This window comes from Thalassophryne amazonica, chromosome 8 (assembly GCF_902500255.1).
Source record: "Thalassophryne amazonica chromosome 8, fThaAma1.1, whole genome shotgun sequence".
Classification (NCBI taxonomy): Eukaryota; Metazoa; Chordata; class Actinopteri; order Batrachoidiformes; family Batrachoididae; genus Thalassophryne; species Thalassophryne amazonica.
Window position 1 is genome coordinate 89,279,374 of NC_047110.1, and position 24,366 is coordinate 89,303,739.

Here is a 24,366-nt window from a genome sequence, read left to right on the forward strand (position 1 = left end):
GGTATTATGAATATAATTTTTGTTGGGGGGGATTTTCTCCATTTTGGAGTAAGGCTGCATCATAACAAAATGTGGGAAAAAAGTGAAGCGCTGTGAACACTTTCCAGGTGCACTGTATGATTATCTTCTAGATGTGTCTGTCACAGGGGAGGTGTGGCAAATGTTTTTGTTTATTCAGAGCTTCAGGCTTGCTGTTTAATCTGTTGACTTTGTTTTTACTCCTCATTGTCACTGCTTTCTGCCATTTGTCCAAACATACAGAATGATCTGGATGACCCAGAGCGTGGAATGATATTTGTCTGCTCAGCCACCCACAAGACAAAGTCCATGTTCTTCTTCCTTGCCCAGACTGAACAGGGAGACATCTTTAAGGTTACTCTAGAAACAGATGAGGAAATGGTAAGAAGAGGTGGAAGGTTTTGTTGGTGTTGAATAGTTCTCTTACTCAAGGAATTTGTTTGTGCCTGACCTTTATTAGATGTCTAGTTGGAAACTGACTAACAATTGGTGGAAATATTTGTTTCATATTTGCCAACTGACAGAAAAGGGCAGCAATTACATGGTCACTCAGGCTGTTTTTGTGATAACTCAAAAAGTAAATGATAGATTTACAATTTGTGGAGAGGTGATCTGATTACCAGGGCTGCGAAAACTCCGCGGATCTGCGGGATTCCGCGGATTTCATCATGGGGGGGGTTAGTGTTGTACTCTTTAATCGTGATCGTTACTGAGTTTTTAAAATGCTTATCGCAAAGCGTTCTTTTTTTTTTTTTTTTTTTTTTTTATGACGTCATGCAAGTTTTATGAGTCCGCGGACACTGATCTGTGTGTTAGAGATGCAAATTTTCTCGGATCCGCGGAGTTTTGAGGAGAATAAATGCCACTCAAAGCCTGGCTGTCATAAAGCGGGACTGGTTGGTTGCTGCAGTGACACTGTGTGGCTCCTGTGCGAAGCTTAGCTAAATGTACCATGTGGACATCGCAAACTTTTAGAACTTTCAAGTTTTTAAAAGAAGAATTTTGCATCATGTCTGTGTCACGGAGCGACATCAGACAGAGCGAAGATGGCGAGAAAGACTGTTTGAAAAGTCTGATAAGGACAAGAATCCGTGGAATTGTTGCTGGCTTCATCAACACACCTGAAAGATAAACGGGAAAAGCGAACTGGTAAGAAATTTTTTCTCTCTCTGGAAAGTAAACATGCTGTTCAAACAGAACTTCAGAAAAGATTATGTGCCTTTTTTCTTTCATTAATCTAGACTTTCTTTCATTGAAAAAAAGACATTATGGCTTTGAATGAATTTGGGCTACATGCATTTACACAACAATGTAAATTAGTTTTTATTAATGCAGATTTTTTTCATGGGAAAAAAGACACCCTCCAGATCCCCTGCGAATTTTCCTCAGATTTCACAATTTTCATTTCACAGCCCTGGATTACGATTCAGTTTTTTATTTATTTATTTATTATTTATTTTATTTTATTTATTTATTTATTATAAAAAAAAAAAAAAATACAGGGTCAATAGTCATAGAAGCACCACCTCAAAATGTAATAGCCTCTGTTTTCTAGAATCTAGACCTTGGTCAATATTTTTACAGAGTGCCCATTAGGTTTTTGTTTTGTTTTTTCCTTGGTAATACTAAAAAGGGGAAAAAAGTGATGTAGGGTTGAATGGCATTTTGTAAGTGTTATTTCTTTTTTTTCTCCCCTTCAGGTCACAGAAATCAGGCTGAAATACTTTGACACAATCCCTGTTGCAACAGCCATGTGTGTTCTGAAGACCGGATTCTTGTTTGTTGCTTCTGAGTTTGGAAACCAGTGAGTCTTGGTTTGCATTTTTATTATTTTATTTTGTTTTTCTTTTGAACACATCCTGCTCATGCTGCTGTTGCTTTTGTCTCTCTCCCCCAGTTATCTTTACCAAATTGCCCATTTGGGTGATGATGATGATGAACCTGAGTTCTCATCTGCAATGCCATTGGAAGAGGGAGACACTTTTTTCTTCCAACCCAGACCCCTTAAAAACCTTGTGCTGGTGGATGAGCAGGAGAACCTGTCTCCCATCATGTCCTGTCAGGTGTGTACTCACACATTGGGTTTCTACAGATTGTTTCCTCCCTTATTTAGCCAGTTTGTCTATTATCTGTTCTACCATTTCCAATGAAAAGTCCACTGACAAGCACATCATCTTAATCAGTACATAGTTCAGACATTTTGGACTAGTGAAATGTTCAGGTCTAGTCTTGAGCTTGTGCTGGTGCTGTGTGTCACCTCAGCCACCACACCATGGAACCGTTCTGGGTGGTAACCACTCAGGCAGACCACCAGTCCATCCCCACGTCCCGAAAAAGCTATCTATCTACCACACCCAGGTGAATGTCATCCTGGCTGTTTCCAGTAGCAGGCACGCTCAGGCTCATGTGAACTGGATTGTGTCCAGAGAAACATGCCACATGGCCAGAATGATATGCAAGGAGTATGTTGCATCTGAGACTACCTAAGTGAATAGTCAGTTAACGCAATCTTTCCAATGGTACCAAAGGATCCTCGTAAAAAAAGAGGTAATACCACAGACACGTCGTCGTTAATGCTGATCACTGGTTAGTGTCCAAGTCTCATAACCATAGCGTAAGATGGGAAAAATCAGAATCATAAAGTCTTTGACCTGCTTTTTTTGCAAAGGTATCTGCACCGAAAAAACAACTCTCTCCAATTATCTCATGACTGCAAAAGCTCCTCCCACACAACGGTTTTCATACGTATCACCTGCGTGTGACTGATAAATGGGTAATTTTAAGATGTGATGGTTAGAGTTGGGTATTGAGAACCGGTTCTTTTCGGGTATCGTTAAGAAATGATTCGATCCACCGATATAAATAGTCTTTCTGCATAACGATTCCCTTATCGGTCCTTCAGAGCGGCCGTTGTTTTTGAGGATATTTCTCTACATTGATTGCAGACCCTGCAGCAGCTCTGTAATCAACCGCTTCTGCAGCGCGACTCACTTTAAAGCGTGAAGCAATGCTTCGATCCATTGTTTCTTTGATTCGCTGATTTTCAGAAGCGGCGAAACTACAGATTTTGTTTATTTCTACAACCCCTGGCAATAATTATGGAATCACCGGCCTCGGAGGATGTTCATTCAGTTGTTTAATTTTGTAGAAAAAAAGCAGATCACAGACATGACACAAAACTAAAGTCATTTCAAATGGCAACTTTCTGGCTTTAAGAAACACTATAAGAAATCAGGAAAAATAAATATGGACTCAACTCAATTCTGAGGAATAAATTATGGAATCACCCTGTAAATTTTCATCCCCAAAACAAACACCTGCATCAAATCAGATCTTCTCATTAGTCTGCATCTAAAAAGGAGTGATCACACCTTGGAGAGCTGTTGAACCAAGTGGACTGACATGAATCATGGCTCCAACATGAGAGATGTCAATTGAAACAAAGGAGAGGATTATCAAACTCTTAAAAGAGGGTAAATCATCACGCAATGTTGCAAAAGATGTTGGTTGTTCAGTCAGCTGTGTCTAAACTCTGGACCAAATACAAACATGGGAAGGTTGTTAAAGGCAAACATACTGGTAGACCAAGGAAGACATCAAAGTGTCAAGACAGAAAACTTAAAGCAGTATGTCTCAAAAATAGAAAATTCACAACAAAACAAATGAGGAACGAATGGGAGGAAACTGGAATTGTCTGTGACCGAACTGTAAGAAACCGCCTAAAGGAAATGGGATTTACATACAGAAAAGCTAAACGAAAGCCATCATTAACACCTAAACAGAAAAAAAACAAGGTTACAATGGGTAAGGAAAAGCAATTGTGGACTGTGGATGACTGGATGAAAGTCATATTCAGTGATGAATCTCGAATCTGCATTGGGCAAGGTGATGATGCTGGAACTTTTGTTTGGTGCCGTTCCAATGAGATTTATAAAGATGACTGCCTAAAGAGAACATGTAAATTTCCACAGTCATTGATGATATGGGGCTGCATGTCAGGTAAAGGCACTGGGGAGATGGCTGTCATTACATCATCAATAAATACACAAGTTTACGTTGATATTTTGGACACTTTTCTTATCCCATCAATTGAAAGGATGTTTGGGGATGATGTAATCATTTTTCAAGATGATAATGCATCTTGCCATAGAGCAAAAACTGCGAAAACATTCCTTGCAAAAAGACACATAAGATCAATGTCATGGCCTGCAAATAGTCCGGATCTGAATCCAATTGAAAATCTTTGGTGGAAGTTGAAGAAAATGGTCCATGACAAGGCTCCAACCTGCAAAGCTGATCTCGCAACAGCAATCAGAGAAAGTTGGAGCCAGATTGATGAAGAGTACTGTTTGTCACTCATTAAGTCCATGCCTCAGAGACTGCAAGCTGTTATAAAAGCCAGAGGTGGTGCAGCAAAATACTAGTGATGTGTTGGAGCGTTCTTTTGTTTTTCATGATTCCATAATTTTTTCCTCAGAATTGAGTGATTCCATATTTTTTTCACTCTGCTTGGTCTAAAAAAGTAACCGTTACTGACTGCCACAATTATTTTTCCTGATTTGTTTCTTAAAGCCAGAAAGTTGCCATTTGAAATGACTTTAGTTTTGTGTCATGTCTGTGATCTGCTTTTTTTCTACAAAATTAAACAACTGAATGAACATTCTCCAAGGCTGGTGATTCCACTATTTTTGCCAGGGGTTGTATTCATGTCCAGAGATCAAGGATCCAGTGACCAATTTCATATTTATTTACTTTAAGACTCAATAAAATGTTGTTGACATAGAAAACCTGTAAAGCCTACTTTTAGTACACAGAAAATTCACAAGAGGTATCGATAAGGGATTTGATAAGAAATCGGATTGATAAGCGGAATCGATAATGGTATCGATATCGATAAAATCTTACCAATACCAATCCCCAGTGGTGGGTGGATCAGTTGTTTGCCAGGGTGATATTACAGTGTGCTGGATGAGGGAATGTGCAGCACCAGAGCATACTGACAGATGTGACCTGACACAATGTGGAAGAATGCAATTATGTGCTGATTCATTCTTTTGATTTGTTTTTTTGTCTGTCTCATGCACACACACTCACACTCTGTTTTGTACAGATAGCAGATTTGGCTAATGAAGACACGCCTCAGCTGTATGTGTCATGTGGTCGAGGACCAAGGTCTACACTGAGGGTGCTTAGACATGGATTGGAGGTATATTGTATACCATCCGTTGAGATTGCAAGCTCTGTCTTTCTGTTACTCACTTGCACACAACAGGGTGTCAATTTGTGTAGTTTTGTAAGACTAAAACATTTACAATTTCTCATTGTTTTGATTTCAGCACAAACTGTTGTTTGATTCATTCTACATCCAGAGTCTCACTCAGTAATCAAACGGTCTATCCATTTTCTATACCTGCCTACTCCAATTAAGGGTCAGTGGGGCTGGAGGCTATCCCAGCAGACATAGGGCATGAGGCGGGGTACCCCCCAGACAGGACACCAGTCTGTCACAGGGTGACATATAGACAAACACATTCATACCCACAGGAAAACACACCTACGGTCAATATAAAGTTTCCAATTCAACTAACCCGCATGTGTTTGGATGTGGAAGGAAGCTAGAAGCAGTCTGGAGGGATCCCATGCAAACATGGGGAGAACATGCAAACTCAACACAGAAAGGCCTCAGGTGGGATGCGATCCCATGACTTTTGTGCTGTGAGGCGACGATGCTAACCTTTAAGCCACTGTGCTGCTCTCAATATTCAGATGTAGAATAAAAAGTGTCAGTTATAAGATGCTTGTAGATTTCTATAGGTCAAGTTGTTACCATAATTATTGTAGTGGCAGATTTGTTTGTGTGTGGTTGTGTTCTTTTGGCTGCATTTTCAAACGTATGGTGAGTAACTTCTAGCTCTGCAGTTCCCCATTCTTGTCCTCAAGGACACCTAAAAACCAAAACATGATTTGCTCATTTAAGACCCGGTCACACGGCACTAACGAAGGACACTGAAGCCAAAACAAAACAAGAAATCTGGACTTACGTTGACTTTCGGAGACATCATTTAACCATCGTCCAGCTTCGTTCCTGTAGTTGGCGCTTTGTCAGAATTTTCAAACTGTTGAAAAATGTGAACGAATCCTGATGACAACTTCAATTCATCCGTAATCCGTTTTGCTTTCTGTCTTGATGGTTTCTTATCGTTTGCATAGTTCCCGTACCGTCAGCGTTCCGTTTGATTGTCGTCCAACTTCGTCCAACCTCCCAAGTCTGACGTCTTGCACGAACATTGACGATATCTGAACGGAACAATAACTAAAGCTCAGGCGCGCTGAACATGACTCGTCCACGTGTAGGACAAAAAGCAACGTTGTCATACAGAAACAATAGCGGCAAGAGCGTTGTATCAACTACTGTAACTATTTACGCATGTTCGCATGCCATCTGTGGCTGGAGAGGCTCTGGGCACATTCACATGCTGTCTGTGGCTGGAACGTTCCAGCCATGCATCTCTCATGTTAACATTTATGTGTTCTTAGCCATTGTTTTCCATCTTACATTATTTTCCAATCTTTCGTCTCCGTCTTCATCAGGTTTCAGAGATGGCTGTGTCTGAGTTGCCCGGTAACCCCAATGCTGTTTGGACAGTTCGCAGACATGTGGAAGGTGAAAACATTTGATTTTTCTAAACAACTTATTTTGAATTTGAGCATTTCTAGGGGAGGTGATGGTCTAGTGGTTAAGTGTTGGGCTTGAGTCCAGAAGATCATGGGTTCAAATTAGGGATGTCCCGATCAGGTTTTTTTGGCCCCGATCTGATTCCGAGTCATCTGATTTTGAGTATCTGCCGATACCTAGTCTTGATCCGATACTTTAAAAAACTGAATGGACAATGAACAAATGCTAAATATATAATAATTTCATTTTAATCACCTTATTTTATTATTTATCACTTAAACAGTGCACTTCTCCTTGAGGTAGCTTGAACAATCAAGTAATAATCTACCAGACTAAAAAAAAAAGTACAAATTTCCATGTTATTTTATTTGTCTAAAAATAAATGTCAAAGGTTCCTTCTGTTAAACAAGAAATGATCTAATCTGAAATAACAGGTGGTTTTAATTTATAGATGAAAGGTTTTTAAAGAACCATTTATTGATTTAGCTATTTTAATTACAAGTATTCTAAACTTTTTTAAACAGTAATCAGAAATTTTGAGGTAATAAACAACAACAAAAAACATTTCCAAGGATTTTTCTTCAGACACGTGGTTTCTGCACTGATCTGTGGTTCAAATCCCTGCCTGACTGGAAAATCACTAAGGGCCCTTGGGCAAGGTCTATAATCGCCTATTGCTCCCGGTGTGTAGTGAGCACCTTGTATGGCAGCACCCTGACATCGGGGTGAATGTGAGGCATAATTGTAAAGCGCTTTGAGCGTCTGATGCAGATGGAAAAGTGCTATATAAATGCAGTCCATTTACCATTTGTACAGCTCAGTTGTTTCTGCCACTATTCTTCTGTGTTTTGGCCCGACGCGTCGTTCCTGTTGGACAGCGCGAAGCTACGTCACAGCTCAGAGCGTCGAAAGTTCAAAAGTCAACTTGAAAAGTAAAAGAAAAAAAAAAACAACTTACATTTGCATCCTAACAGTCCTCAGTGTCCCTCTGATGCTTTATCAGTGTTCAAGTTCAGAGCAGCGCAGTGAACGTGAATGAAGACGGAAGCTCTTTAAGACGCGCTCCTAAATGTGATGAGTGTGCACGTTGCTCGTGCGCACACCATCTCTCGCTCCGTTTTGCAGACAAACGATCACAGGACAATTTGTTTTTTTTATTTTTGTTAATCAGATGACAGATCGTCGTCCAGAAGACTTGGTCAGCACCGGGTCCTGCTGCGCACAGAAGGATGACTGAGCAAGATGTTCGGTGGGAAAATGTCCATCATCCTCTTGTCATTCCATCGAGGCGTCAGGCTCAGCGTGTTAACACACAAACAGCAGTTCTGCGAAAGAAACTGCGCGCGTAACACCCCCCACCTCTGTCCGGTTGAACTTATGTTTTTTCTTTTGTTCAATTAAAAAAAAAAAAGATTGGGTTGAACTTTGACCGCGTCAGCCTGCCGACAAGCGGCAGTGCATGCTTCCATCAGAAGCATCATGTCAAAAGCCGAGCTAAAGCGACGCTTCTGACACCTCTAAAAAGCAATGCGTCTCATGCCTCTGCTGCTTCCGACGCATGAAAGGCCCATTAATCTGCAATAATAAGCCTGAAATAGCGCTGATCAAAATAATGACGATAAAATCTATATCGGATTCCTGATCGGGATGCAACGTCCGATTTCGATCAAGTCTGAAACCACGTGATTGGGCCCGATTTCCGATCACATGATCGGATCGGGACATCCCTAGTTCAAATCCCCGCCTGACTGGAAAATCACTAAGGCCCCTTGGGCAAGCCCTTTAATCCCCTATTGCTCCCGGTGTGTAGTGAGCGCCTTGTGTGGCAGCACCCAGACATCGGGGTGAATGTGAGGCATAATTGTAAAGCACTTTGAGCATCTGATGCAGATGGGAAAGCACTGTATAAATGCAGTCCATTTACCATTTCTAGAACACAAAATAAAGTAATGGTGATGAAAGTTTTCTGGAAATGGCCAGAAATCAGGGTTTTTACTCACGTGGTGAATGATTCCAGGTTATTTTTGGCAACATACATCAGAGTCCACTCATTCAGTTCATTTCGGTGCCTGCTCCCAGACCACCAATAACCAGCAAAAATCTATTTAAGCAAAAAAATTCAAAAAGAAAAAATAATATAGCACCTTCAACTGCACCACAGACTAAAACAGTTAAATGTGGTCTATTAAACATTAGGTCTCTCTCTTCTAAGTCCCTGTTGGTAAATGATATAATAATTGATCAACGTATAGATTTATTCTGCCTAACAGAAACCTGGTTACAGCAGGATGAATATGTTAGTTTAAATGAGTCAACACCCCCGAGTCACACTAACTGTCAGAATGCTCGTAGCACGGGCCGGGGCGGAGGATTAGCAGCAATCTTCCATTCCAGCTTATTAATTAATCAAAAACCTAGACAGAGCTTTAATTCATTTGAAAGCTTGTCTCTTAGTCTTTTCCATCCAAATTGGAAGTCCCAAAAACCAGTTTTATTTGTTATTATCTATCGTCCACCTGGTCGTTACTGTGAGTTTCTCTGTGAATTTTCAGACCTTCTGTCTGACTTAGTGCTTAGCTCAGATAAGATACTTATAGTGGGCGATTTTAACATCCACACAGATGCTGAGAATGACAGCCTCAACACTGCATTTAATCTATTATTAGACTCTATTGGCTTTGCTCAAAAAGTAAATGAGTCCACCCACCACTTTAATCAAATCTTAGATCTTGTTTTGACTTATGGTATGGAAATAGAAGACTTAACAGTATTCCCTGAAAACTCCCTTCTGTTTGATCATTTTTTAATAACATTTACATTTACCCTGATGGACTACCCTGCAGTGGGGAATAAGTTTCATTACACTAGAAGTCTTTCAGAAAGCGCTGTAACTAGGTTTAAGGATATGATTCCTTCTTTATGTTCTCTAATGTCATATACCAACACAGAGCAGAGTAGCTACCTAAACTCTGTAAGGGAGTTAGAGTATCTCGTCAGTAGTTTTACATCCTCATTGAAGACAACTTTGGATGCTGTAGCTCCTCTGAAAAAGAGAGCTTTAAATCAGAAGTGTCTGACTCCGTGGTATAACTCACAAACTCGTAGCTTAAAGCAGATAACCCATAAGTTGGAGAGGAAATGGCGTCTCACTAATTTAGAAGATCTTCACTTAGCCTGGAAAAAGAGTTTGTTGCTCTATAAAAAAAGCCCTCCGTAAAGCTAGGACATCTTTCTACTCATCACTAATTGAAGAAAATAAGAACAACCCCAGGTTTCTTTTCAGCACTGTAGCCAGGCTGACAAAGAGTCAGAGCTCTATTGAGCTGAGTATTCCATTAACTTTAACTAGTAATGACTTCATGACTTTCTTTGCTAACAAAATTTTGACTATTAGAGAAAAAATTACTCATAATCATCCCAAAGATGTATCGTTATCTTTGGCTGCTTTCAGTGATGCCGGTATTTGGTTAGACTCTTTCTCTCCGATTGTTCTGTCTGAGTTATTTTCATTAGTTACTTCATCCAAACCATCAACATGTTTATTAGACCCCATTCCTGCCAGGCTGCTCAAGGAAGTCCTACCATTATTTAATGCTTCAATCTTAAATATGATCAACTTATCTTTGTTAGTTGGCTATGTACCACAGGCTTTTAAGGTGGCAGTAATTAAACCATTACTTAAAAAGCCATCACTTGACCCAGCTATCTTAGCTAATTATAGGCCAATCTCCAACCTTCCTTTTCTCTCAAAGATTCTTGAGAGGGTAGTTGTAAAACAGCTAACTGATCACCTGCAGAGGAATGGTCTATTTGAAGAGGTTCAGTCAGGTTTTAGAATTCATCATAGTACAGAAACAGCATTAGTGAAGGTTACAAATGATCTTCTTATGGCTTCGGACAGTGGACTTATCTCTGTGCTTGTTCTGTTGGACCTCAGTGCTGCTTTTGATACTGTTGACCATAAAATTTTATTACAGAGATTAGAGCATGTCATAGGTATTAAAGGCACTGCGCTGCGGTGGTTTGAATCATATTTGTCTAATAGATTACAGTTTGTTCATGTAAATGGGGAATCTTCTTCACAGACTAAAGTTAATTATGGAGTTCCACAAGGTTCTGTGCTAGGACCAATTTTATTCACTTTATACATGCTTCCCTTAGGCAGTATTATTAGACGGTATTGCTTAAATTTTCATTGTTACGCAGATGATACCCAGCTTTATCTATCCATGAAACCAGAGGACACACACCAATTAGCTAAACTGCAGGATTGTCTTACAGACATAAAGACATGGATGACCTCTAATTTCCTGCTTTTAAACTCAGATAAAACTGAAGTTATTGTACTTGGCCCCACAAATCTTAGAAGCATGGTCTCTAACCAGATCTTTACTCTGGATGGCATTTCCCTGACCTCTAGTAATACTGTGAGAAATCTTGGAGTCATTTTTGATCAGGATATGTCATTCAAAGCGCATATTAAACAAATATGTAGGACTGCCTTTTTGCATTTACGCAATATCTCTAAAATCAGAAAGGTCTTGTCTCAGAGTGATGCTGAAAAACTAATTCATGCATTTATTTCCTCTAGGCTGGACTATTGTAATTCATTATTATCAGGTTGTCCTAAAAGTTCCCTAAAAAGTCTTCAGTTAATTCAAAATGCTGCAGCTAGAGTACTGACGGGGACTAGCAGGAGAGAGCATATCTCACCCGTGTTGGCCTCTCTTCATTGGCTTCCTGTTAATTCTAGAATAGAATTTAAAATTCTTCTTCTTACTTATAAGGTTTTGAATAATCAGGTCCCATCTTATCTTAGGGACCTCGTAGTACCATATTACCCCATTAGAGCGCTTCGCTCTCAGACTGCAGGCTTACTTGTAGTTCCTAGGGTTTGTAAGAGTAGAATGGGAGGCAGAGCCTTCAGCTTTCAGGCTCCTCTCCTGTGGAACCAGCTCCCAATTCAGATCAGGGAGACAGATACCCTCTCTACTTTTAAGATTAGGCTTAAAACTTTCCTTTTCGCTAAGGCTTATAGTTAGGGCTGGATCAGGTGACCCTGGACTATCCCTTGGTTATGCTGCTTTAGACGTAGACTGTGGGGGGGTTCCCATGATGCACTGTTTCTTTCTCTTTTTGCTCTGTATGCATCACTCCGCATTTAATCATTAGTGATCGATCTCTGCCCCCTTCCACAGCATGTCTTTTTCCTGGTTCTTTCCCTCAGCCCCAACCAGTCTCAGCAGAAGACTGCCCCTCCCTGAGCCTGGTTCTGCTGGAGGTTTCTTCCTGTTAAAAGGGAGTTTTTCCTTCCCACTGTAGCCAAGTGCTTGCTCACGGGGTCGTTTTGACCGTTGGGGTTTTTCATAATTATTGTATGGCCTTGCCTTACAATATAAAGCGCCTTGGGGCAACTGTTTGTTGTGATTTGGCACTATATAAAAAAAAAGTTGATTGATTGATTGATTGATTTCAGTTCCACGCCAAATAGTTGGTGACGGTAATCCACCGTGTTGGTTTGCACGTCGCCAATCATTTCCAAAGAAGAAGGGGGGGTTCATTTGTTTTGGACTTAAGAGTTTATATAGTCATATTTTGGAGGACTGTATTGTTGTTTTACTAACTGTTTACTTTGTTGTGGACATTAAAAGTCATGAGTTGCATTTTTCCTCCAGTAATCATACATTAAGTGGAGCTAATGGGTGTTTAACTCTTAGAATGCGAGTCAAAACCACAAGATTAATGAGTTTGAGCAAAGGACAAAAATTTGGCTGATGTGATTGAGTGAAAATAATACGTAATGCTAGTGCTCTGCTTAAGTTCATCAGGTAAATTAGATTTTAGGTGCATGGTGTGTCGAGCTGAGTGTTTGACCGATTTTTATTTTTACCAAATAAAGCTACACAGTTTTTATTGTTACTGCCGTAACTACAAGAAAAGTCTCAACTTTAAATAACTTAGATTTTTTTTATTTAAAGTTTAACCATCAAGTAATCAAAGAAAATAGCACAGTGCTCTTTCATATTTCTTTATTTTTTAAGAAATATATTTCTTGACCCACATCAGAAATATAAACAGGGCTGTGAAAACTCCGCGGATCCGCGAAATTCAGCGGATTTCATCATGGGGGGAGGGTTTGTGTTTTACTCTGTAATTGTGATCGTCACTGAGTTTTTAAAATGTCTATTGCAAAGTGTTCTTTTTTTTTTTTTTTTTTTTTACGACATCGTGCAAGTTTTATCAGACCCCGGACACTGATCTGTGTGTTATAGATACAAATCACTGTCCTCGGATCTGTGGAGTTTCATGGAGAAAAAAGCCTGGCTGTTGCGACAGTTGTCGTTATTTGAGACTGGCTGGTTGCTCCGGCGACACTGTGTGTCTCCTGCACGACGCTAAAGCTAAACGTAGCATGTGGACATCGCAAACCTTTAGAGCTCTAAAGTTTTTAAAAGAAGACTTGTGCAGCCCGTCTGTCACGGACCAATGTCGGGAGAAGATGAGAGAAGATGGTGAGAAAGACGGTTTGACAAAGTCTGATAAGGACAAGCATCCATGGAATTGTCACTGGCTTCATCAACACACCTGAAAGACCCCCTGCAAATTTTTCTCGGATTTCAAGATTTTCATTTCACAGCCCTGTATAATTTGCTAAATGAATCTACCATTACTGCATTACACATTACGTTTCATGCTATTTTTATTGTAGTAAAATAGTTTTCTAATGTAAGAAAAGTTTTTTTTTTGTTTTTTTTTACTTCAAATGTACAGCAATCATAAGTTAATGTTGAATTAAAAACATATTTGTAAGGATTTTAAGGTGGTCAAGAATTTGAAAACAGAGATAATCAATAGGTCCAAAGCTCCTGCCAAAACTCAGAAGTGAGGAAAGGTTGAACAAGTTGATGCATTAATGTGCGATTAATACTCCTATTGTTCCATTTGATTTGATACTGAGAATTATTATTTTTGAGTTTTTTGAATTATTTCATTTACTGTGTACCTTTCTGAACCACAATGTTTTTTTTTTGTTTGTTTGTTTTTTTTGGATTAAAGGCTGGTAGCACAATACAAGTTGTGTGAAAAGACTGGGGTGGAAAAATTGACCTGACCCAACCAAAAAAAAATTTACTTTTTTTTTTTTTTTTTTGGAGATTTATTTTGGTGAATAGACCTGAAAATGCACCAGAATGCATCTGCGATATCAAATTTTTCTGGGGGGGGACTTTGGGCCTTTTGCCCTTGCTACAAATCTTCAGGTTTTTTTTTTTTTTTTTTTTCCATGGCCCACTTTCATCACTGAGTAAAAACAAGTAGCACTTCCCTGGTAAGGAAATCTACCTGGGAAAGACTGTGGTGGAATCGAAGCAACATTCAAATTTGGATTTATTACACCATCATTTGTTTGGACTGGGCTCTTGATAATGGTAAATTCAAGTTCCATATACTCTGGTTGTTAGCAGTGCTGAGAGATAAAAGAACATTGTACCAGGGCCTCACAAGTGTGGAACTCCACACTTCCATTTCCTGCCATAGAAAACAGAGTTTGAATTTTAAACTGTTGAAGTCTCTTCTAAACTACTCGCACTGGATTTCTGTTCACCTATTTTTCCCCACACAACCTTATTTCTTATAAGCTCTATATCCTTTGTTATCCCCCCCGTATGAAATACGGGATGAATATAGCGATCAGCATGTCCGGCCGTTTTTGGTTGTTATATATGGTTTATATTGCCATTGCCACCCTTTAGCACAGGGGTGGGCATTGAGGGCCAAGACAGTGCAGGCTTTCTTTGCATCCAATCACCTCAGTAGGTGGGTTTGCTGATGAGCTTCTCCCCTGAGCATAAACACCTAATCATCAATGAAATCAGCTAATGAGGTGATTGGTAGTAAGTAAAACACACAGTATCTTTGACCTTCATGGCACATGATTGCCCACCCCTGCTTTAGTGCAATATCTCAAGACCATTTGACCAATTTAATTAATGTTTAGCATAAGGGCATACGTGGGCAATTCCCCGACACTTTGTATTTCTGATTTGTGGGGACCGGGGTGGGGTGGGGAGGGTCATCTTTTTATGACTCTTATTTGATAAACGCAGTGATGAGATGATGTTCATATTTCTCTTTACTTTGCTCCTTTGAAAAGAGAAAATTACTAAAAAGTTTATTTTGTACAGTGTATTGCAATCTCTGGCTTATCTTTACGAAGATTCTCAATTATTTTGCAATTCCACTCTATTTCTGTCTAATCTTCTGAATCAGAGTATGATTCTTGTTGAGCAATTCAGAACGGAAGAACCTTTGCTAACTTATGGCCTTTTCTCATATTAGATGAATTTGATGCATACATCATTGTGTCATTCGTCAATGCTACTTTGGTTCTGTCCATTGGAGAGACTGTAGAAGAAGTGACAGATTCTGGATTTCTTGGAACCACGCCCACTCTTTCTTGCTCACTGCTTGGTGAAGATGCTCTGGTACAGGTGGGTGAAATGTGGCACTAACATCTACTTTTCTGTGAGCAAATTAAAATATTACACAATGTTAAATACCTTTGGCTGCATGAGCATAAAAATAGGAAACATTGTGACCCTTTGACCTCTTAAAATAAGTCAAGGTTAGCCATCTTTGAACTTGTCCAAGGTCTGTGTTCCAAGTATGCTCCCTGTGAGTTTGAAGACTCTGATAGTAATAGGAATGGACGTATGTTGAGCACAGACGTACGGATGGACCCAAGGCTTTCACCAGATGGCCATATTTTGGCCTCTGGTAAAAATTGGACGTTCACCACAGTATCTGAATGCATATCATAAGCAGACTTCGCTTCCATATTCAAAGTAAAGTCTTTCTATGAGCACAACACGTCATCTATACAGAGGACTCAGGAGAGATAGGGAGGATGGAGGCAGCAGTTTATCCAACGTTTTATAAGCTGGACAAAATCTATCACCATAGTCCATCATCGTCTGTGCTGTGTGAGTCTTCTCCCAAAATGCAGAGAAACAAACTCAAGCCTAACACATCTGAAATGATCTTGTTTTTAAATAAAAACCTTTGAAGCCCCCAAATCCCCTTCATTTTGTACAACTATGGTCATAACAGTACCTAGTTGCACACACATTTCACAGTTTATATCTCTATTACATAGTGTTTTATGATGGCACACTCACATTATAACACAAGTTTATTATTAATGTCTTTAAACAAAAATATAGTGAAACATTTCAAGATGCACATAGAACCTTTATTATTTAACATACATAGCAGAACCTGTTTTCTTGTTCCATGCAAATGCTATGTTTAAGATTGGCCAGCAGATGTCACCACATTTAATTGTATCAAATGCTTCAAATAAGGTTGCGACCGATCTGATACAGTATCGGCATCAGCTTCCGATACCAACATAAGTCAAGTATTGGAAAATACTGATAAAACCTGCAGCGTTTTCCGATACCGGAGAGAAGACACATCTGTGAAATCTCTCAACTGCTGCTGCTTGCTCTCTGCTCTGTTTACTGCTGAGTGTGAGGAGGCGAGTATTGTGAGTACTTGCTAACCAGGATGTTAAATAATGTGCGACATGTCCTTTAAACACTAACTTACTGAAGAAAGAAGCAGAGCAACTTGCCTGAACTTCACACAGGGTCCAGTCCGACGGCTACCTGATGCCTGTTTTTCTGTCAATGTTCCTGGCACCCAGATCACCAGTTTTATTGCTTTCTATTGTCTTTCCGCAGATTTTGACTCATTTTGTTTGGCTTTGCGTGATTACAAAGCAAGGTTTTGGTTTTTGTTGCTTTTTATTTTGATGCTTTACAATTGCAATTTGTACCCATTTACTGTGTAAACATGATTGTGGGAAATTGTTTTTACAACATCTAACATGCGCTTTCAAAACAGACTGATTTTATCTCATGCAAAACACTTTGGCAGAAATGTTAAAGTGCGTAAACACGCAAAAATGTGTTGTTCTCACATGCCTGATTGCACCATGCACCACGATGGTAAAGCACTGCTTGTAATATGAGAGCAGCCACAACAATTTAAAAAGCTGTTGCAGTGTATTGGTGTTTTGGGAAAATATTGCATTTCAAGCAGTTTCTGTGACTTAACACAGGTGCAAGCTCAGCTTAAAAAGAAATTGGAGTCATTCATTTGGTACATTCATGCATGTAAATTAGCAGTTCTGACTTTTTCCTCTAATAATAAATTTAAATTATTTTGCAGGCCTTGACCTTGGCTCTCAAATTATTTTTTTGGTCACACTTTCTTTGTACAGGTGTATCCAGATGGTATCCGCCATATCAGAGCAGACAAGCGTGTGAATGAGTGGAAGACTCCTGGCAAGAAAACCATTGTCCGCTGTGCTGTGAACCAGCGGCAAGTGGTAATTGCTCTTACTGGAGGGGAGCTGGTCTACTTTGAAATGGACCCGGTAAGAACCAAAATATGTGATAATATGTGTGTGTTTTCATGTTCTATAGTAACCTGTAAGACTATAACTGGTCAGGTAAAGGAGCGTGTGCTGGTGCTGCGCATTGCCACATCCACCACACTACAAAACTGCCTTCAGTCTTGTATGGCAACCACCTAGACAGACAATGGAAAGACATTAATTATTAATATCAGTGCCAGAATTTTTTTGGGGGGGTGGGGGCATTTCTTCTAAGCATGGAGGACTATAGATGCGTTTAGGTAAGGTGTTCGTGATCCAAAGGTGCCGCAACCTTGGGCCACCTCCTTTGTCACATGGACACTGTGCAGTGCATGCAGATAAAAAGAAGAAAAAAACATGTCAGTGTGAAATGTTTTTGTGTCTGCATGGGAGATGGTCGGAGCACCTGCTGTGCTCTGTGCACAAGAAGCACGTGCAGAGCACATACAGCCAAATAATAATAAAATCAAAACAAGTCAGTGAAACCGAGAGGAAATTGTACAGAAAATCTTTTTTTTCTTATTTTCTTTTTTTCTTCAGAGCTGAGAACAAAGAAAACATGTGCACAAGCCCCTTTTATTTATTTATTTATTTGTTTATTTATCTGGGTAGTGGCTACCTCAGGCCTGGTATTTTTCTGGCCTGAGCCTGATTTCCGGTTTTTGGATCCAGATATTTGCAGCGGAGGCGACTGGTTGCCATTTAATCTCTATGGAAGGATGCATTGTAGATATGTAGAGACGTGGAGATGTCTGTCTGGAGTTTATACTTGACAAGGACATGTCTCTGGCAATCAGCCTGTGAGCAGGACTTATGTCCCTTTTGTCTTTTATTTAACACAATTATGACAGTTTGAGGGGAGAAAGCAAGGAAGTGCAGCAGGAGCCGGTGTTTTTTTTTTTTTTTTTTTGTTTTTTTTTTTGCTTGTTTTTTCACGTGCGTGCGAACGAATCGTCCGTGAAGATCATTTTATTAATTACACAGATGTATAATAAAACAAATGGTGACTGGTTTATAACACAATTATGACAGAGTTTGAGGGGTTGGTCCGCGAATGATGTTTAGCGTGGGGAAATATACCGGTTCTTTGTTTAATAAGAGCAGTGAAATATACCCTGTTCTTTGTTTAATAACACAATTTTCCATTGGTCTAGCTGTGTGTGATGACCAATCATTGAACGTGTTTTAATGTGGCTCGATCCGTATCAGAACAAAAATCTTTTCTTAGCATTTTGCAGGCGCCTGTTAGACAAAGCAGTCAAACTGAAGAAAGAGATTATTTAGTGGATATAATTTTGACCAGTGCAGCTGATTGCCATAAGTAGACATGGGTCGATAAACGGTTTCACAGTATACCGCGAATATGAAAAAGCCACGGTATCAAAACCAGTAAAATTTTCCATTATACCGTCCTACGGTATGAGCGGGTTATGAGAATTCTTGACAGGCAGAGCGAAGGCAGCCGCTGCCGCCCTTCCCCCTGGTGCGCACCTCTGTCTCTGTTTACAAACAGGCAGCTAATGTTAGCTAGCTCTGCATCATGACTGAAGGAGGCGAAGCTTACTGAACTTTTCCGTACGTCTAAAAGGACCAAGTCGGCTTTTTCGTTTTATTTTCCGCAGAATAGCCCTTCAAGCCAAAAATGGTGGCAACAAAGCACTGTAGCTATAGCCTGTGTCAGACTCGGAGCGATTCAAGATACCCGAAAAGGATTACATGGAAAGAGTAAACTTTATCCCATCTTTGAAACCACTGAGAAGTACAAGCAGTAGATTCGAGTCATGCTTGTGGTTGACGAAATTTCTCCCACAAACATGTCAAGAAGGACAAATACATCTATTACAAGCACTTTGTTGGTGAAGCTGGGCCAAGTATTGAGCATCCAGAGTTCCGGACCTTATTCCAGCCACTTTTCTCCCTAAGCAGGTAAGTCATGTTTCCCACGGGACAGGTGCTACATGTTTAAAAGAGTGAGTATTATTTTGGTATTTTTTTTTCTAAATTTGTCAGTGATATAGTGCCCGTAGCGGTAGACATCGTGTCAATTAGTGCGCCTGAATCATGCGCGCTTCATATGCAAATAGCCATAATGTTGTTAAAGCACGTTTTAAAGCTATACATAATACTGTGAAACCGTAAAACCGCGATATTTTTGTTCACCGGTTATCATACCGTCCAAATCTCATAACAGCCCATTCCTAGCTGTAAGTAGTATTTCATTTTTTTTTATCTTTGTAGTTTGAAGAGGTCTTAGTGAAAGGATTAAGCATCCATGACGAGTGTTCGATAAATTTCAAAATTCAAATTGCTTGCAAATTTTGGCATTTCGAAAACGAAATGCTTAGCTCATGTTGTAAGTTAATAACCGTTCATTTATTGAAATAATAATTATTTTTCACATATTTGAAACTCGGAGTGGATGCGAACCCAACCCTTTTCATTTTCTGCCTTGCTTTTCTTTCCACACTGATGTTTGCTTGGACTGGTCTGTTGAATAAACTATAAAATAATTACCCTGAAAATATGAGCCCAGCAGCAACAGTGTTCAGTGATGGTAGTATGTAGTCAAAACCTGCAGATGTTAGGGGAACCTATGCCCAATTTTTGTTTGTGGTTATTTTATTTTTGCTTTAGAAAACTGCATTATAAAACACAAACAACTTGACCTCAAAGATGGTAATGATTGTTTAAAATGTTTAACATTGGGTGTTTCTGAGAGCTTTCCAAACAGGCTTGAAAAGGCCTAAAATCGCAGCCCCCAGCCCGGGGATTTGCCCCTGGACCCCATTGAGGACCTAGACGACCCCCAAACCCCTTGACAAATTAGTTTCAGCCTTAGCCTTATTACCTCAATGGCAGCCCTGCTACCTGTTTGTAAACACTGTCATTTATATCAACTGGGGAAAGTCATGCTTGAGAATGATTAACTACAGCACTGTGCAGATTGGGACAGTTAAATATGTAACTATGGGTCTTAACTGCTGCAGTATTTGTCAAGTAAAATTCAAACTCTTGTATTTTAGTTAAAGTCTATGTATTTTTTTTTTCTGGATATATTTTGTTTCAGTTAAAGTCTATGTTTTTTTTTTTTCTGGATATATTTTGTTAATTTATAACCAAAGTCCAAATAGCTGTTATTTATTTGTGCTTGTTGAAATAGTTTCAGTTCAGTGTTTTAGTCTTGAGGGACACTTATAATTTATCTTTTCTGTAAAGCATTTTGTGACCCCCCCCCCCCCATATTTCTTTCAATAGTCGGGCCAACTAAATGAATACACAGAACGGAAGGAGATGTCTGCAGATGTGGTGTGCATGAGTCTGGCTAATGTTCCACCTGGTGAACAACGATCACGTTTCCTGGCTGTGGGCTTGGTTGACAACACTGTTCGAATTATTTCTCTGGATCCATCGGTATGAACAAATCCATGTGTGCACTAGATCATTTGCATATGTCTTCATGTTTGATGGTAATGGAGGATAGAAAAAAAAAAAGATGACAAAATTGCTGCTGGCACTTTGAATCTTTGAATTACATTATTAATTAATTTCATGTAACAAATCGTATGAAAAATATGAAATGTACTGAAATGTTGAAATCATTAATTTGCTATGGTGAGCATTGTTTGATTATGTTGCAGTAAGAAAATATAGTGTGAATCATTTATTTATTTTTAAAGTCTCCCATTTCGTCTGCCAAAAAACACACTAACAAAAAAATGGAAGTGAGGCTTAAAAGGGATATTAATAGAAGTTAACATTTAGCAAACGTATAATTATTTAGCGGGCAGGGGCAAGAGGTCCCTTGGTTCAAACCCCACCCCTGCCATATTTCTCCATGTAATGTGGAGATGCGCCAGGAAGGGCTTCCAGTGTACAATTTGTGCCAAATCAACACGCAGAACCACCTTGGATCTGCTGTGTCGACCCCAAGTGAAAATAAGGGAGCAGCCAAAGAGACTGACTTACATAATTATTTAGCAAACATACATGTAGCAAAATACCTAAAAGAACCACAGTTACCTGATGCGGCTCTGCAGCATTCTCACATTTTACTGTGATGATTAATTTCACAATAAAGAGCACAGATCTCTTGTTTGAAACAGGTTTTTATGTTGATGTATGACCATGGTTGTCACAATTACTGCCCTGTGTTTAAGTAAAGAAGTACTAAAAATGCCCCCCCCCCCCCCCCCCCCCCCCCCCCGCATGCCACAAAATTATAGGTGTTTTTTTTTTTTTTGTGTTTGTTGTTTCTAATTTCATTTTATTTTATTCTGGCAAAGTATTTGATTTGGGGGAAATTCTGTGGCAAATTGTGACATTTTGCAGAGGACATGGAGGAAGTGCATGTACATGTGCACAAGGTTCAAAATTTATGCTGCTTTCAATGGAAATCATGGAATTTCTGTTTGAATGTGTGTATGGTACATATTGAAAGTGTTTTGTTTTTTTTTACTATTATTGTGAATGTACAGGACTGCTTGCAGCCGTTGAGTATGCAGGCTCTACCAGCCCAGCCAGAGAGTCTGTGTATTGTAGAAATGGGAGGTGTGGAGAAACAGGATGAACTCGGAGAAAAGGGAACCATTGGTTTCCTTTACCTCAACATAGGCCTTCAGGTATTATTTGCTTACTGACGAAAGTTTGTATTGCAATTAATAGTCATATATTAATAGCTTCTTTTATTATACAGTGAGGAAAATAAGTATTTGAACACCCTACGGTTTTGCAAGTTCTCCCAATTAGAAATCATGGAGGGGTCTGAAATTTTCATCTTAGGTGCATGTCCACTGTGAGAGACATAATCTAAAAAAAAAATCCGGAAATCACAATGTATGATTTTTTTTTTTTTTTTTTTTTTAGTAATTTATTTGTATGTTACTGCTGCAAATAAGTATTTGGACACCTGTGAAAATCAATGTTAATATTTGGTACAATAGCCTTTGTTTGCAATTACAGAGGTCAAACGTTTCCTGTAGTTTTTCACCAGGTTTTCACACACTGCAGCAGGGATTTTGGTCCAGTCCTCCATACAGATCTTCTCTAGATCTTTCAGGTTTGGAGTTTCAGCTCCCTCCAAAGATTTTCTATTGAGTTCAGGTCTGGAGACTGGCCAGGCCACTCCAGGACCTTGAAATGCTTCTTACATAGCCCCTCCTTAGTTGCCCTAGCTGTGTGTTTGGGGTCATTGTCATGCTGGAAGACCCAGCCATGACCCATCTTCAATGCTATTACTGAGGAAAGGAGGTTGTTTGCCAAAATCTCGCAATACATGACCCCATCCATCCTCCCTTCAATACGGTGCAGTCGTCCTGTCCCCTTTGCAGAAGAGCACCCCCAGAGTATGATGTTTCCAACCCCATGCTTCACGGTTGGTATAGTTTTCTTGGGGTTGTTCTCATCTTCTAAACATGGTAAGTGGAGTTGATTCCAAAAAGCTCTATTCTGGTCTCATCTGACCACATGACCTTCTCCCATGCCTCCTCTGGATCATCCAGATGGTCACTGGTGAACTTCAAACGGGCCTGGACATGTGCTGGCTTGAGCAGGGGGACCTTGCTGCCCAGCAGGATTTTAAACCATGACAGCATCATGTGTTACTAATGTAATCTTTGTGACTGTGGTCCCAGCTCTCTTCAGGTCCTTGACCAGGTCCTCCTGTGTAGTTCTGAGCTTTCTCAGAATCATCCTTACCACACAAAGTGAGATCTTGCATGGAATCCCAGACCGAGGGAGATTGACAGTCATCTTGTGTTTCTTCCACTTTCTAATAAATAATCATAACAGTTGTTGTCTTCTGCCAAGCTGCTTGCCTGATGTCCTGTAGTCCATCCCAGCCTTGTGCAGGTCTACAGTTTTGTCCCTGGTGCCCTTAGACAGCTCTTTGGTCTTGGCTATGGTGGACAGGTTGGAGTGATTGATTGATTGATTGTGTGTGAACACGTGTCTTTTATACAGGTAACAAGTTCAAACAGGTGCAGTTAATACAGGTAAAGAGTGCAGAATAAGAGGGCTTCTTAAAGAAAAATTAACAGGTCTGTGAAAGCCAGAATTGTTGCTGGTTGGTAGGTGTTCAAATACTTATTTGCAGCAGTAACATACAAATCAATTATTTAAAAAAAAATCAAACATTGTGATTTCTGGATTTTTTTTTTTTTTTTTTTTTTTTTTAGATTATGTCTCTCACAGTGGACATGCGTCTAAGATGAAAATTTATGACCCCTCCATGATCTCTAAGTGGGAGAACTTGCAAAACCGCAGGGTGTTCAAATACTTATTGTCCTCACTATATATATATATATATATATATATATATATATACATACATACATACATACACACACACATACAGCCAAGTGGCCTCTGTGTGCATGTGTGTGTGCATCTGTATGGCTTCAATCATGCAAAAAACCGAGGAGAGCTGAAATTTGCCATGCTTATGTATTTTGGGTCAAGGGTGAACGCTACAAAAAATTAAGACAAATATTTTTGGAGAAATTAGCCATTTTAGGTCGGCTCTAATTAACCACTCTATAAGTGTGATGTATGGAAACTGATGATGTCCCAGCACATCCCCATTGTATATTAAAAGTATTTTCATTAGGGGCGGGCCAGAAGATTTTTGGAGGGGGGTGGGGAGCAGCAAATATTTGAAAAAAAATCTGTCTCTGATATTTGAGGGGAAAAAGCCCATTAAAATTTTCATATCAGACTTAGAGAGTGGTTAATTAGTGCCAATAAACAATGGATGCTGTGCTGCAATGCCCAATGGGAGTTAGAGGTTTTGAGGTTTTAAATGTTGTTATTGTGGTTTATGTTAAACTGTTAGTGTTAATGGTTTATTGTGTTTTTGTCAGTTAAGATAAGTCTCATGTTGCTGTTACCATGAGTGACCTAAGTTTCATCTTGGTACCATGAGTGAAATGTTTAGTGTTTTAATGTCTCCAGCCACTGTCTTTGCTTATCAAATTAAAGCCACCTGCCTATGGCATCAGTGTGTGCATATGTGCAACTTCAATCAGGGACAAACAGAGCACAGCTGATATTTGCTATTTGGCATGCTTATGCATTGTGGGTCAAAGATGAATGGTGTCAAAACGGAACACTGATAGGACTAATAGTTTTTGGAGAAGCTATGAATATTTGGAGAAGCTATGAATATTAGCCAACGTTGTCAGTTACATTTTGGACTCGCACGCCTTTCCAGTAGGGGGGCAGTAAATCATCTAAA

The 24,366-nt window shown here is 39.6% G+C and overlaps 1 protein-coding gene across 3 annotated transcripts in view; it reads left to right on the forward strand.

Annotated features, from left to right (window-relative positions):
• sf3b3 (splicing factor 3b, subunit 3) overlaps nt 1-24,366 on the forward strand; it is a 112,141-nt gene that overhangs the window by 18,750 nt on the left and 69,025 nt on the right. For all 3 annotated transcript variants that reach the window (XM_034176960.1, XM_034176958.1, XM_034176959.1), the window contains exons 8-16: nt 262-399; nt 1,719-1,822; nt 1,916-2,081; nt 5,129-5,224; nt 6,610-6,682; nt 15,032-15,183; nt 16,980-17,135; nt 20,391-20,546; nt 21,611-21,754. In XM_034176960.1, the coding sequence (XP_034032851.1) occupies nt 262-399; nt 1,719-1,822; nt 1,916-2,081; nt 5,129-5,224; nt 6,610-6,682; nt 15,032-15,183; nt 16,980-17,135; nt 20,391-20,546; nt 21,611-21,754 (1,185 nt within the window). The remainder of the gene's footprint in view (nt 1-261; nt 400-1,718; nt 1,823-1,915; nt 2,082-5,128; nt 5,225-6,609; nt 6,683-15,031; nt 15,184-16,979; nt 17,136-20,390; nt 20,547-21,610; nt 21,755-24,366) is intronic.